Source organism: Anopheles stephensi, chromosome 3 (genome assembly GCF_013141755.1).
Source record: "Anopheles stephensi strain Indian chromosome 3, UCI_ANSTEP_V1.0, whole genome shotgun sequence".
Taxonomy (NCBI): domain Eukaryota; kingdom Metazoa; phylum Arthropoda; class Insecta; order Diptera; family Culicidae; genus Anopheles; species Anopheles stephensi.
In genome coordinates, this window is record NC_050203.1 from 41,000,129 (window position 1) to 41,013,359 (window position 13,231).

Below are 13,231 nucleotides of genomic sequence, written 5' to 3' on the forward strand. Positions count from 1 at the left end.
GAGCTCTGTGACGATCCGACATTGCCGTTTTTGTTGTGGTTGCGTCCGTTTCCGACAGTTCTTCTAGCATCGTTAAACGCCGCTCGGTGCTGTCATGCCTCCCTACTGCACCAAGCTTCGTTACCATAGGGCTCGCCCACAGCCCAGTGGCGGGAGTCCCACCCTATCGGGGGTGTAGGTGGCCGCTAAGGGCACAAACGGCGGCAGGCGTCATAAAAGGGGCTCGCTGGGAGTTACTGGTAACATAGTAGCCAACCACTTCCATTCCGCCTGAGGCCTCCTCCAAGGTGCTTCATTCGCCATGGCGTCCAACATTCAAGCCGTACTTTATCGTACTACAAACCGTTCTGTCGTGGAAAATAATGCTCAGCTAACTCCAAACCTAAGGGGACATTGTGCCCACGGTCCCTCCATTCGAAGGAGAACCTGAAGAATCTTGGAGTGAAATTTTGCCACAAACAGCAGTACAACTAGAATCTGGAAGCGGTCTAGAACAGAGCTTCCTCTGTAGCAAAAGACCCTGGCCCACTGATGCCAAAGCAGCGTAGTACTAGGAGCAATCGGAGAGGATTACTGGGCAACAGCATCATCTACCACAACGCACCTACATGGGCCCCATGGTGCCTTATTTTTGTTGATCCGACCCACTCTACCGCGTCTCTTGTGGCCGGGCTCTCGAGTGTTCCTCGGGACTATATTAACGCTCACTCGGTGCATATCGACGAGCAGATGGTGCTCACTGCACTTTGTCAGCTTAAGCACTCCTTCTCTCCTGGTCCTGACGGCATCCCTTCTTCCGCACTCATTGACGCTAGAGAGGTGATTGCTCCTGTGTTGATTCGCCTATTCACTAGGTCGGTTGATACGGGAGTTTTTCCCTCTCTTTGGAGATCAGCTTGGCTGATCCCAGTCTTTAAGAAAGGTTGCCGGACGTCCCCCTTAAATTATCGAGGCATCTCCATCCTCTGTGCAGCGTCCAAAGTCCTCGAGTCTGTGATCTACTCTTCTATCCTTCCTATTGTTTCCTCGTTTATCCCATCCTCCCAGCACGGTTTCGTGCCGAGACGCTCTACCCTGTCGAACCTTATGTCGTTGATGATCGATCTGTTTCCGCACACAGCCGCTGGTAGGCAGGTTGACGTCATCTACACAGATTTCAAAGCTGCGTTCGACTGTTTGTCGCATCAATTGCTTATGGCAAAGCTCGAGCGAATGGGTTTCGGTGGAGCCCTTCTTCTCTGGCTCTGTTCCTTTTTGAAGGACCGGTCGTACAGGGTAAGGGTCGATGGGGCTCTGTCGGACCCGTTCATCAGCAAATCTGGGGTTCCTCAGGGTAGTGTCTTGAGTCCTTTATTGTTTTCACTCTTCATCGCCGATTGCATTCAATCGCTTCCCCCTAACGGTTGTTTGTTGTATGCCGACGATGTCAAGTTTTATCTTCCTGTGTCTTCGTCCCGCGACTCCCGCTCCCTCCAATCCCACATAGATGCTTTCGCTGGCTGGTGCATATCCAACGGGCTCGTTCTTTGTGTCTCGAAGTGCTGTGTAATTTCGTTTGGTCGCTCTTCTTCCAAACATTTACACCAGTATCGGCTCTACGACTCAACACTTCCGCGAGTTTCCTTGGTCAGGGACCTTGGGGTGTGGCTGGACGACAAATTGTCCTTTGAGCCGCATCTCAACTCGGTCCTTGAGCGGGCTAGCAAGGTGTTTGCTCGTATGTCCACTGAGATTCGAGACCCGTTATGCCTGAGAGCGCTGTATTGTTGCTGGGTACGTCCCATCCTGGAGTACGCCAGTGTTGTATGGTCCCCCGCTGGTGTCACCACTACCCAAATAGCCAAATTATCTTAAGCAGCCAATTTCAGCACGCTAAAGATCGCTGATCTAGTACGTCTTTTGCAGTAGATAAGCAGCGTCATAGTTCGACGTACCTTTAACCGGGCCTTAAGCAGCTCTCGTATTTCAAGCCGTTAAAGAAAGTTTTTATGCGCTTTTTATTTTCAAGCAAATCGTCTGTTTTGAGATAACCGCAAAAAAGTGGAAAAAATGTGAATTTCTGGGTAGCGACATTACCACCGCTTGTATATGGCTGTGTGTATTGATGATTGATGATTTGTTATCAGATATTTTTATATCGTATGTCAGGTAGATCTGTTAGTAGTGTGAGTGAGTGTATTTTGGTAATGCATCTTTTATTAACGTCCCTCCTATTTATTTTATTGAGAATTGAACATGGTATTTCCTGCGTGAAGAGCGCTGCCTTTGTCGTTTGTACCAATAGTTCTGTCGTTGCTCATCATGCTCTACCTAGACAAAAAGAAGTTAAGCAGCAATCATCGAACATTCGAAGCGGTAAGGTTTTGTTCCATATGTTATTGTTGTACACTTCTGTTTTTTTCTAACTTTTCTTTTCTGAGGGTTACTCATCGATGCTTTGCACATTTGTATCATGCGTACCGAAGCGACAGCGACAAAAAATCCAAAAAAATGTATTGGGCCTTTGGAACCAGTCTTAGCATGCACAAACATGGTGTCGATCGCTGGATCAATAAGGGGAGAAGGGCAGCGAGCGGTGAGAATATAAGAGGAACACAGAATGGAATGGCACAACAATAGAAAATTTTGGCAAGTGGAGAAAATCGTAAACAAAAATCCCGGATAGGAAAGCCTTTACACCCAGCACTTAGTCCGAGTAGACGCAAAAAGTGTAAGGTAAGATAAATCGCAGATATATTTAAAACCTTCGTTATTATTAATTTTTATAATTGATCTATATCTTACAGACATTGCATTACAAAACTTAAAAGATGCCGTTCAATATCGAAGAAACAGTGGATAACAGAGAGCATAAGGAGTTGTTAGCGGTTCCTGAACCTTGGGTCCAGGGAACGAGCAAAGGAACGACGAATTTGTTGTGGCCGAATATACGACAAAAGGATCGGTTGAATAAACTGAGCATGTGTAGAGGAAAATCACGAAAACATTTACGACGTGTATAGAAGTGTCTTCAAAGAAAGGCCGGTAGAGTGTGTGGACAGTGAATGGATAGACGAACTGATTTGCATCATCTGGCTGGTGAATCTGCTATTATTGCTCATTGTGATATCGCATTTCCCTTCTCATTAATGCACTATACACGCCGTTTACCAGTTCACGCAACACAGCCTCCTTTATTCAGCATTCAACTAAGACTGGCGGCCTCTCATCCATTGCCGTTCCGCACTCACACCACTACATTCATACTCAGGATCCCACACTCATCATCTTCTGAACTGGAACTGTCGGATATTTGTTCAACCGCATGATCAAAGTTTGTTGAAGCTAAAAGAAGAAATAGAATATAAAAACATAGTCTCAAAAGTAAATTACTACACTGACGAACCTGTATTATCGATTATTTCGCAGTCGTCTCCGTTCTCAAACAACTCACGCATAATTTTAGCACGCCTTCTCTACAAGTTTCCCGATTTTTTCACACGCTTGGAATACATCTTTCCACACAATGATTTTTTCTTCTAATGACGCTTATGGGGTTATTAGACGAGGGATTTTTCATCGGTGATTTTCTGTCAAAACACGTTTGACAGATAAATGCCGGTCTGAAAAAATGAATTCGACATGCTCAATTCAGATTTCGATCGCGCTGGTTTTTTTCTGTCAAAGTGTGGATTGTTTACATTTTGGAAGCGTTTTTTTGCCTCGCAATTTTTATTGCATATTATTGTCCAGTTTATTTCGTGTGATTTAAGATGAATATTGAAGACGATGTTTTGTTAATGCATAGAGAGTGATTTGGGACCAGTTTGAACCGAAAAATCTCTAACCGAATGTTCGTCTGACCGAAGTGCTGTCGTTCACGAAAAAGTATCCCTATCATAATGGCATCGCCAGTCGGTGCCCGGCATGGTACGATACGTGTTAATGATAAATATTTCATTCCATTTTAGAATAACGGACAATTCAAATGTAAAATAATTCGGATGGTGGCAATAAAAATCTGTGCAGCATATTGTGTTATTACACGGACAGCGGGTTTTTTTCTGTCAAACGCCCTATTTGACAGAAAATCACCAACCAAAAAATTCCTCGTGTAATAACCCCATTAATGGCAGATAGCAATGTTCTATTGACATAATCCTGTAAACAAACAACTTGAAGGGTCATCTTTCACTCTTAAATGGGCATAAAGTTCCATGAAGTACCGTATGCTTCTTAACAAGCCGCATAGTTCGGGTGAAGACTATTCGTCGTTTGTTAATAAGCCTCATAGTTCCATCGAGTTCCAAGTGAAGGTAGAAAAGCTTCATAGTTCCATCAAGTTCCACGCTCTTTTTAACTAGCTTCAAAGTTCGGCGCTGGTACTTTTTTTCCTTAAGCAGCCCTCAAGCAGCACGATAGTTTGATTTCATTATTTTTGGCTATTTGGGTATAAACAGGTTGGAGAGGGTGCAGAGGAAATTCACGCGGATAGCCGCTAGACGTTTACTGAACGACCCCAGCACAACCTTACCTTCTTATTCGGAGCGGTGCCAGCTGCTGGGTTTGGTTAAGCTGGAGGATCGTCATGGTCATGCTCGCAAGTTATTTATTGCCAACATCCTGCTTTCCAACATTGACTCCCCCGCCCTTCTGGCAGCTATCCCTTTATATGTCCCCTCCCATCGCTTACGCGTACGTCCTCCCCTGCTTATCCCTTTTTGTCGTACGCGGTTTTCCCAGAGCGATCCATGGATGCGCGCGTTACTAGCATTCAATTCGGTTGGTGATCTGTTTGACCACAATATCTCCATTAATTGTTTCCGCTCCCGCCTTTTGTCTTCTTTATCCTAAAATCTGTTTTTCTTTTCCTCACTAGCCATCTCTGTCTGCTCCCTATATCCTCCTTGTGTGTCATGTATGTTTAGTTATAAGATAAATTGACTTTGTAAAGCCCTTGAGGCAAACAATTTGAATAAATAAGAATAAGAATAAGAATTATCATATGACCGCCTGTGTGGCCGCTAGGATCATTCCACAGGTTCCACCGATGGAGATCCCCTGTCACGAAAAACATGGGAGCACCGGGAGACGGGGACTGCCGGATGCATGCTTCTTCTTCATCCAAATGCTCACTGCGAATAGACTGAGCTTCTCCGCTTGGTCGTTACGAGGATGGGAAGGCAGGACCTGGCTGTGATTGCCAGGTACGTCAAGCTTTTCTTTGATGGTGTGCAGCTACCAAGAGCAGCAGTGCTCCTGCAGCGATGGATAGACATTTCAAGTGGGTAAATGGGGCGACAGCGAAATGGTCCAGCAAACGACGTCGATGATAGCGAAGGGCAGAAAAACACAACTGCCAGTTCCACTCGCAATAATAATGGACCGGCAGAAACAGCCTGCTAACTAACACCGGGCAGTGGCCCGAAGGAGTTTTCCAGTGCATCGGCGGAACAGGTCGAAAGTGATTTTCTCCGGTCGCATGCTAAGAAAAAGCAAAATAGCTTTCAACAACAATCGGATTTTGATATATTTATTGAAGGAAAATCTGCGGAAGAAAAATGGTGCTACTGTAGAGCTAGGCACACCAGACATCGAAACCCAAAACGAGCGTGAGATTAGGCAAGCGCACACGATATTTAGTCATTTCTCACATCACTTTCCTGTAAATTAACGGGTTACAAACGAGGTCTAACCGATCGTATCTAGCCTGTTGGATGAAGTGAAGTGGTGCAGTGGACCTGCCTACACGTAAGAAGCTGTTCCCTGTTTAGTATTGTCGGCAATTTCCTTTTTGTTTCTGGGCATCTCGGTATCTTGCCTCTATGGAGTTCATTATTTCGTCGAACGCAACCTGTCTCTCGGCCGCTAGCGTCTGCTCGTCTTTGGCCCGATCCAGACCTCGCTGTTCTTTCTTCCGCAGCATGTAGACTATTCCAGCCTCAAGAATAAACTGCAAGTGCCGACAGTAGCGCTTCTCTGCCGGTTCCTTCGTAAAAGTCTCGTACTCCGGTACCTCCTTCGAATCGATCATTGCTTGCACTATTGCGATAAGCCGCGGCTCGTCTATGTACTGCATGAATTGCAGATGCTTCATCATCCAGTTTATGCAACCCTTTCCTTTCAGGTACTCCTTCTTGATGTCGGCCCACTCCTTACGAGACCCTTTGTAGCACTCATGGTAGATGTCGATATCTTCCATCGTTGCTGGTCTGCGAAACAGCCCGTTGTACTTCTCATTTACAGCAGCTTCGGTTTCCGCATCGATGACGCCATGCTCGTTGTATTGAGCGAGCGCATCCGGATCGCCGAGGACGTAGTACAGAGTTTCGAGTAGTTTCGCTTTCTCGATCGCCACTGGCTTGTCGCTTTCGGAAGCCGCGCCAGGATGGTCCTGCAGCAAGAGTCGATAGTACGCTTTTCTGACTAAAGAATCGGAAAGAATCGGAAAGAAACGAAATTCATCGATCAACGCACTCTCTTTGCTGGATGTGGGTTGACTACTATTGGTGCTACTTACTGTCTGGAATTGTCTCGCTTTTCTCGATACCGAACAATTTATAGATATCCTTCGTACCGAAGTACTTCTCACATTTTTCCAGCGTTTGGATTGACATTTTTCGTGCTAGCGCGCTTGATGTGCTCGGAAAGGTTACCAGCAATGCTCGAGGCCTGAACTGAACTGAGGAATGGAATACCGGGAATCTACTGAATGCAGTGGTGCCATGGAATAGAAAAGATTTGAAATAACGTACACAAGGTTGCTGCAAGCAAGGTGGTGCAATGGATGAAAAGGCTTTAAGGGAAGCTTATGGGAAGCTCTGTAAAACCGGCCGTAGACGGGACATACTTTTGACGGGATACTTTTGACAACCACCGATTTTCCTTTGTTCTTGTATGCTGTCAGACGCGTCCTCGTAGCTACCGTTTTCGACCCCTCCTGTGGTAGCAGCGGCTACATGCAGCTGTAGCTGTCAAATGCCCCAAAAAAAAAATAACTCCACTGTGTTTATCACTGTGGATAGGATCGAATCAATTATGGCTTCAAGGTAAACTATTAAATTCGAAATACGTTCATTTTTATCGCCTTAATAATCATTTCAACAAAAGGAAATTCGCTTTTGAAGCCATCAAATATTAAATAAAACTCTCATGCTGACACAGAGACAAAATAGCTTATAGTATTGAGTATATACAAATATCCCGATACATGCAGTATGAAATATATTTGTATTTTAACGTAAAAGTATATTAAAAACGTAATGTTTTGTTAATTTTAGAGAGCTTATATTGATAGAAACTCATATTTTACAGAACAAAGATGTATAAAGTATTACTCGGTACAGTTTAAAAGCTTATAGGGAGAACTTTACATGCACAAAAAATATTGGAGTGGCTTCTAGTTTCAAGTTTTTTACAGTGCTATGTGTTATTAAAAATCTACAATAATTTTTCTATTTCATTTCTAGAAGATTAAGGAATTTTCATACAAAAAAAAAATTATAACGGAGAATTTTTAAATTTATGTGCTGCCTGTTCATCGCACAACAGTTCAACTCCCCAACCTACCAGTGCTAACCACCACATCCCCGATCCGTCATCCGTGTCGCCGGCGTGTTTCCCGCAAGGTGTATGTATTTAGAAGGTGGATTTTTATCGATTTGACAGGGCGACATTTTAGTCGAGTTATGTCAGAGTTTGTTTACAAAATCATATGGTATGGGGAACAAACATGAACAAACAGCCTCGATTCTCAATCCCTTGAGCAATTTCGCTGATTTATGGGTGTTCTTCGCATATCAAATGTTGTTCCACAGAAGATTGACGATATTTGGTTGCATTTTTCGTCAAAAAATCGCAAGCGATACCACCACCGGCGCCTCCTCCGACGCTGCCATCACTCTTCTCAATACCCTTCCCCTCGATCACCTCGGAACTGTTATGTCAGGTCGAGAAATGTCAATTTGCTCTAAACAACTCTACCTTCTATATCTACATACCTTGGTTTCCCGCATACATCGGGTTACAAGCCGGCGACTTGAGAACAATAGGTCGCTGGAGCTGTCAAAAGTCGCCTGTCAAAAGTATGTCCCGTCTACGCGAAGCTTAAGTTGGCGCTACTACACCTTTTGATTGCTTAATTTTAATTAAAACAATGAAAAATATTATTGACTACAATTCCCAATGATTTGACTGTGCTTTGCTAGCAAATTATTTGGATGAATTTGATCGCGCATGATAAGGCAGTGGTAAAGTGACAGTGATCATGCGCAACGCAAGGACGCAGTACACATAAAACAAGTTCACCATCATCATCAAATCAGTATGAACCTCTGATGAAAAAGCAAAAAATGCTTGGGTAAAAGACTCGAGAAGGCCCCCCCTAGAATCTTTTGTGTGCAGAACTGTGGCCTGTCATTTTTGTTGTACAGTGGGCTTTCTGTATGGTCAAAACCCATTTCATGTAAACATTGTGCATTGTTCCTTAATACTGTTAATAGACAGCGAGTAGAACTTGATATAATACATTGTAACAAGTGGTTTGAGATTATGTTATTCTTATGTTTCCTCCTTTGCTGAATATCAATTCAAGGTAACAAGTATTCATCGAATTACTGTTCCGTTACCGTCCGAGATTGCCGTGGATGTTTTAGGCCCGATTGTTCACCCCTAGTGCGACTAAAAACTAGTACGAAGCCCCTGTAACCCAAAATGAATGGTAGGGTTAGCGGAGAGGGGATTTTAATCAAATAATAACAATATTTTATTCGACTTTCTTCAACCAATTTTGACCACACTGAAAGCACACTGAAAGCTCACTGTGAAGCTCTCGCAACGTGTACTGCGGATTGCATACCTTTAGGCGTAAATCCTACAGCGCTCAACAAATTTTGTCAGGGGGGGGGCCTTCTCGAGTCTTTTACCAATGCTTGTTTAAAATTTGAGTTTAACATTTAAATTGAACGCAGTAATATTGCATTATTTGGCATCATCCCTTTACGGAATCCGTTACTTTTCAAAACATAGCCAGCTGTGACCACAGCCTCATCATTGGCAACATTCGCTGGCTGGGGCGAAATTTTGCCTCGCTGTCAATGCTTTTTTATCTTTCCCGCTCAATCGTACACAAAACATCGGCTCCGGTTAAATTGCAAGGGGTTGCTATTCTCTCGCTACATTTTCATAGAATTCCGCAGGTTCTGGGCGACACATTTGCATCGGTACTCTTAATAAAATGTCGGGAACGCTCGATGTGTGTGAAAAGTACTACGGTACGAGAAATATTTACGAATTGTTTGGAGTCGAGAAAAATGCGTCGGTGCAGGAGAGTAAGTTTGATTGTGTTCGGCTGGAAATCTCGGAACAGTCGATTGGCTCGGTAACGGTAACATGGTTCCGCTGATGAAATTTGTTTTGCCTTTTTTTGTTTTTGGTTTTTACAGTCAAGAAAGCGTACTATCGACTGTCCCTACAAACACACCCTGACCGTGTGCCGGAGGGCGACAAAAAGGAGGCGACCGAGAAATTTAAAATGCTAAGCAAATTGTACACCATCCTCAGCGACAAGGATTCGCGCGCTATATACGACGAACGCGGCGTCGTCGACGATGACGACGATGCCAGGACGAATTGGATGGATAGGTGGCAACAGTTTTTCAAGCCGCTGACCACGGAAGACATCCAAAATTACCAGGCAAGCTATACCGGCTCGGAGACGGAACGGAACGACATCAAGCGGGCGTACCTTGGCAAGAAGGGTTGCATCAACTACATGATGCAGACGGTCCCGTTCATGACGTGCGAAGATGAACCACGCATCGCCAAAATCGTGCAGGAAATGATCGACCAAAAGGAGGTGCCGGAGTATGCGATCTTCACCAAGGAACCGAAAGAGAAGCGCAAACGTCGGCACGGAAAGTACGCTCGTGAAGCCAAACTAGCGAAGGAGATCGTGCGGCAGCAGGAGAGTACGGCCTCGCTCGAACAACAGATTGCGCTCAAGCGAAAGAGTGCCTTCAGTTCCTTGATTGAATCACTGGAAGCTAAATACGGCAGCGGTAAGGATGAAGCGGACGACCTGTTTGAGCTCGACGAGGAACCACCGAAAAAGCGGAAGATGCAGCGAAAACAAAGCGCGAGTGCCGCCAAGCCTGCTGTTAAAAAGAAGGCAGCAGCAGCAGCTTCGGGCAGAAAGACCAGATCGTCCAAATAGACTGACTTGTAGGCGCCGTATTAACGATATTTTGCAAAACAGCATCTCTCTTCCTGTTTCGAGCATTCAAAATAAGGGAAATATTTGGCGATATATACACACACATACACTATGCTATTCCGTAAACTTATTATGACCTAACGAAATAAATTGCTTCAAAAACGGATTGTCTGCAGTGTGTGAAATTAATGTACGGTGAGGGAAATTAATGCAACCATCTGTACAGTTGCTTCCGTCCTAGCATGGGTTACGCGTTATAGTTTAGCTTGCCAGAGTGAAAAGATATCACAGAATTCTAATTCATTTATCAATCGTCCAACAGCCGGAACAATGTCGATCGTCTAATGTTACGATATGACTGTGTTGAACAATGTGTGAAATCACCCAAATTTATCCTTGTATAATAATAAAAAAATCATATATATTTTTTATTTATCTTGTATAATAAATAAATTTGCCTAATAATCCGATCCTTCCGATAATCTCTCACTACTCGGAGGAATGACTAACCAATGTTGATCGATTTGTTTTCCACCAGGTTGCTCAAGATTCGATAGAAACAGATGAAGAAGTAAGATAGGTCCTTGCACCAAATTTAGACCAGGCAAACACTATCGTGATAAGTATTCATTTGAAAAACAATCACATAACTTGAAAATCACGATGCTAGGCTAAGTACTCCTTACAGCGAGCAAAATCTCGTTGAACGAACATTTGGGAACTAGTTGCTCGTTCGGATTTATCAGTAAGTCGCCAAGGCTCTGTTTTTGGATGCAGATGGCGTAAATCTGCACCTAGAGATCTACGAGGCGTTAGGCGACGACCATACCCCAAGAGGTATTACCAGGGTTTTACTGACCAGCCCTCCATCCAGCTAGCGTATTACTTTAGAAATGAAAGGTAAGGACGTTTTGTTTCCCGAAGGATAAGTTTCGGCGCAAACCTACCGCTGGGTACTGAAAGAGCTAGCGATACTCGTCCAACAACCAGCGGCAGTCTACTAACCGTTAAAGAGACGGTTCTTCCGGCTGACGTCTGTTTGAGCACCTGGGCCAGCCTCAACACGCACCTGGTGTCTTTCGATTCGTATGCGTTTTTGTTGTAAGGGAGACGATCCAATTTTTGCGACTTGAACACATTACACTGATGTGATGTTTGCCACAGTCACTTCAATACAGTAGTGAATCAACCTGGGAGAGAAAGGAGCAGCCGCTCGGGGCCTCGTCGGTGAGGGAAATCCTGTCGTTTCCCTCTGATATAACAATTTTAGGGGCCTCAATTGCCAGTCCGCTCGGGGCCTCCAAATATCTTGACCCACCACTGCTTCAATGCCGACTCGGCTATTCATGCGGCGACGATCAGCGCTGAACCTCGGGCATACCGTCAAGGCATGCTCAGGTGGCTCCCTGACATCCGTGAGTTCAGGGCAGTGGAGCCTCTTGCATCAGCTTCAACTTTTCTAGATGATCTTGAAAGAAGCCGTATCCAACTGTTAGCAGTTGGAACGCAGTATGGAACTCGATCTGCCCTAAACGACGCAATACACAGCAGGAAACCCGAGGGATGAGTTGGCGTGTCCAAGTGCCGTGTGGAGATACAGTTCACTCCTGCTGCCACATCAGCATCTGCTGCAATTTAAGAGGTTTCACCTCTCCCACGGATCTCGTCCTCCAAAGATCCTTTATGTCCCAAAGCTTTGGTCGCCTAACGGACCTCCTCCTCTACCAAAGGGACCTAGTCCGCGCATATTTGGGTCAAAGCATTGAAAGAGCTCAAAGATAAAAAAATGGAAAAAGTAGATTATATTTGCAGGCAGACAAACTACTATACTCACCTTCTTGTATGGAACGGATTTTTCTACTTATCATATCAGGGAGAGGAACCTCCGACAGGAATGAATTTTTCGTATTACGATGGAAAATCTTTGGAACTTATTAAATTCTTTATGTGATGGATTGACTGTGGATGGAAATATTTGTTGGCATAACAATTAATTTACTAACCACGAAATTAGGTTTAAATACATATACCAAACATCCCCAATATAGTCGTCAGCTGTACGAAGAACTCAACTGTCCCCGGAGAAGACACACATTTTTATGACCACGATCGAATTAGCTATCCATCCAATGTGCATGACCATAGGCATTATCGTCTGGAACGATCTTTGCTGGCCTTGAAAAGATCAGATGCACGAGCCCAGAGTCAAGCGTATGCAATAAAATTTAAATAATTTCGTTCGAAGCTACTTAAATTTCATCATTATCCGAGTCAACCAGATAAGGACGATGCGCGTCCTCAAGGCTACACAAAACACGCCTACTTAGGGTTTGCTTGCGTGTGCACCTAACCGCAGTTAATGTTGGTCCGCGCATCCTAAAATAACAGTTAAGACCTGCGCGTTCAATAGAAAATCAGCTAGCCGACGATATTTAGTAAGGACAAACGTATATCCCGCAAAAGGTACAGCCTCCAACGAAGGACGACCTTACTAAAACTTGAATCAATACGATTAACATTGTTAGTATACAAGGACTTAAAGATTGTATTAAACTACTCCTGCACTTTAAACCTTAATCGGTATAGTCGTGTCCCGGGAGTTTTCCTTTTTAGGTTCTGGCCAGCAGTTCGAATGGGTTCACCGAAAAACTTTCAATCTAGCTCGATCGAATTTGGGAAGCCATCTCCCGACAACAGACGTAAACAACATGAGGTCCACCGTTAGGAACTGGCCCTGGTTAATCCAGGAAGAAACATAACGTTCGATCCGAGTAAGGTTGGAACGCTATATCCGGCGCGAAGCTACAGGATTGACCAGTCTGCGCGGGGTCAATTCTCGATCGAATATACTTCCCGAACCGTAACTTGACAGTCCTTCTCTATGCAGTCCTCTAAACCACTATGTGCCGATGCTGTTACTATAACAAAGTTTAAGTTTATCACGGTTGTTCGGTGCAATCATCATCATGATATGACCAGCCCCTATCGGAGAACTGGCGTGATGCAGGGTGTTGCGAACGCGACAGCGCTAGGAACAGA

At 44.4% G+C, this 13,231-nt stretch overlaps 2 protein-coding genes and 2 long non-coding RNA genes across 5 annotated transcripts; 2 read left to right on the plus strand and 2 right to left on the minus strand.

Annotated features, from left to right (window-relative positions):
- The first annotated feature begins 1,829 nt into the window (after nucleotides 1–1,829).
- On the plus strand, nucleotides 1,830–2,986 carry LOC118512246. The gene is made up of 2 exons (XR_004906272.1): nucleotides 1,830–2,715; nucleotides 2,787–2,986. It is a non-coding gene; the product is annotated as an uncharacterized LOC118512246 (long non-coding RNA).
- Nucleotides 2,987–3,145: 159 nt separating this feature from the next.
- On the minus strand, nucleotides 3,146–3,526 carry LOC118512247. Its single transcript, XR_004906273.1, has 2 exons — nucleotides 3,386–3,526; nucleotides 3,146–3,324 (listed from the first exon to the last, which is right to left on the minus strand). It is a non-coding gene; the product is annotated as an uncharacterized LOC118512247 (long non-coding RNA).
- A 1,954-nt stretch (nucleotides 3,527–5,480) lies between these two features.
- Nucleotides 5,481–11,725, minus strand: LOC118512249 (J domain-containing protein CG6693-like). Of its 2 annotated transcripts, none has more exons than XM_036056391.1 (3): nucleotides 11,511–11,725; nucleotides 6,500–6,687; nucleotides 5,481–6,405 (listed from the first exon to the last, which is right to left on the minus strand). In XM_036056391.1, the coding sequence occupies exons 2-3, from the start codon at nucleotides 6,594–6,596 to the stop codon at nucleotides 5,750–5,752; spliced, it is 753 nt and encodes a 250-aa protein (XP_035912284.1). In that variant the 5' UTR covers nucleotides 6,597–6,687; nucleotides 11,511–11,725; the 3' UTR covers nucleotides 5,481–5,749. The 2 variants fall into 2 exon arrangements, with proteins under 2 accessions (XP_035912284.1, XP_035912285.1); XM_036056392.1 differs by lacking the exon at nucleotides 11,511–11,725 and adding an exon at nucleotides 6,735–6,962 and having other exon boundaries at nucleotides 5,503–6,405; nucleotides 6,500–6,661.
- Nucleotides 9,079–10,358, plus strand: LOC118512248 (J domain-containing protein CG6693-like). Its single transcript, XM_036056390.1, has 2 exons — nucleotides 9,079–9,308; nucleotides 9,423–10,358. Exons 1-2 carry the CDS (start codon nucleotides 9,215–9,217, stop codon nucleotides 10,190–10,192), a joined length of 864 nt encoding a protein of 287 aa, XP_035912283.1. The 5' UTR covers nucleotides 9,079–9,214; the 3' UTR covers nucleotides 10,193–10,358.
- Nucleotides 11,726–13,231: the final 1,506 nt, after the last annotated feature.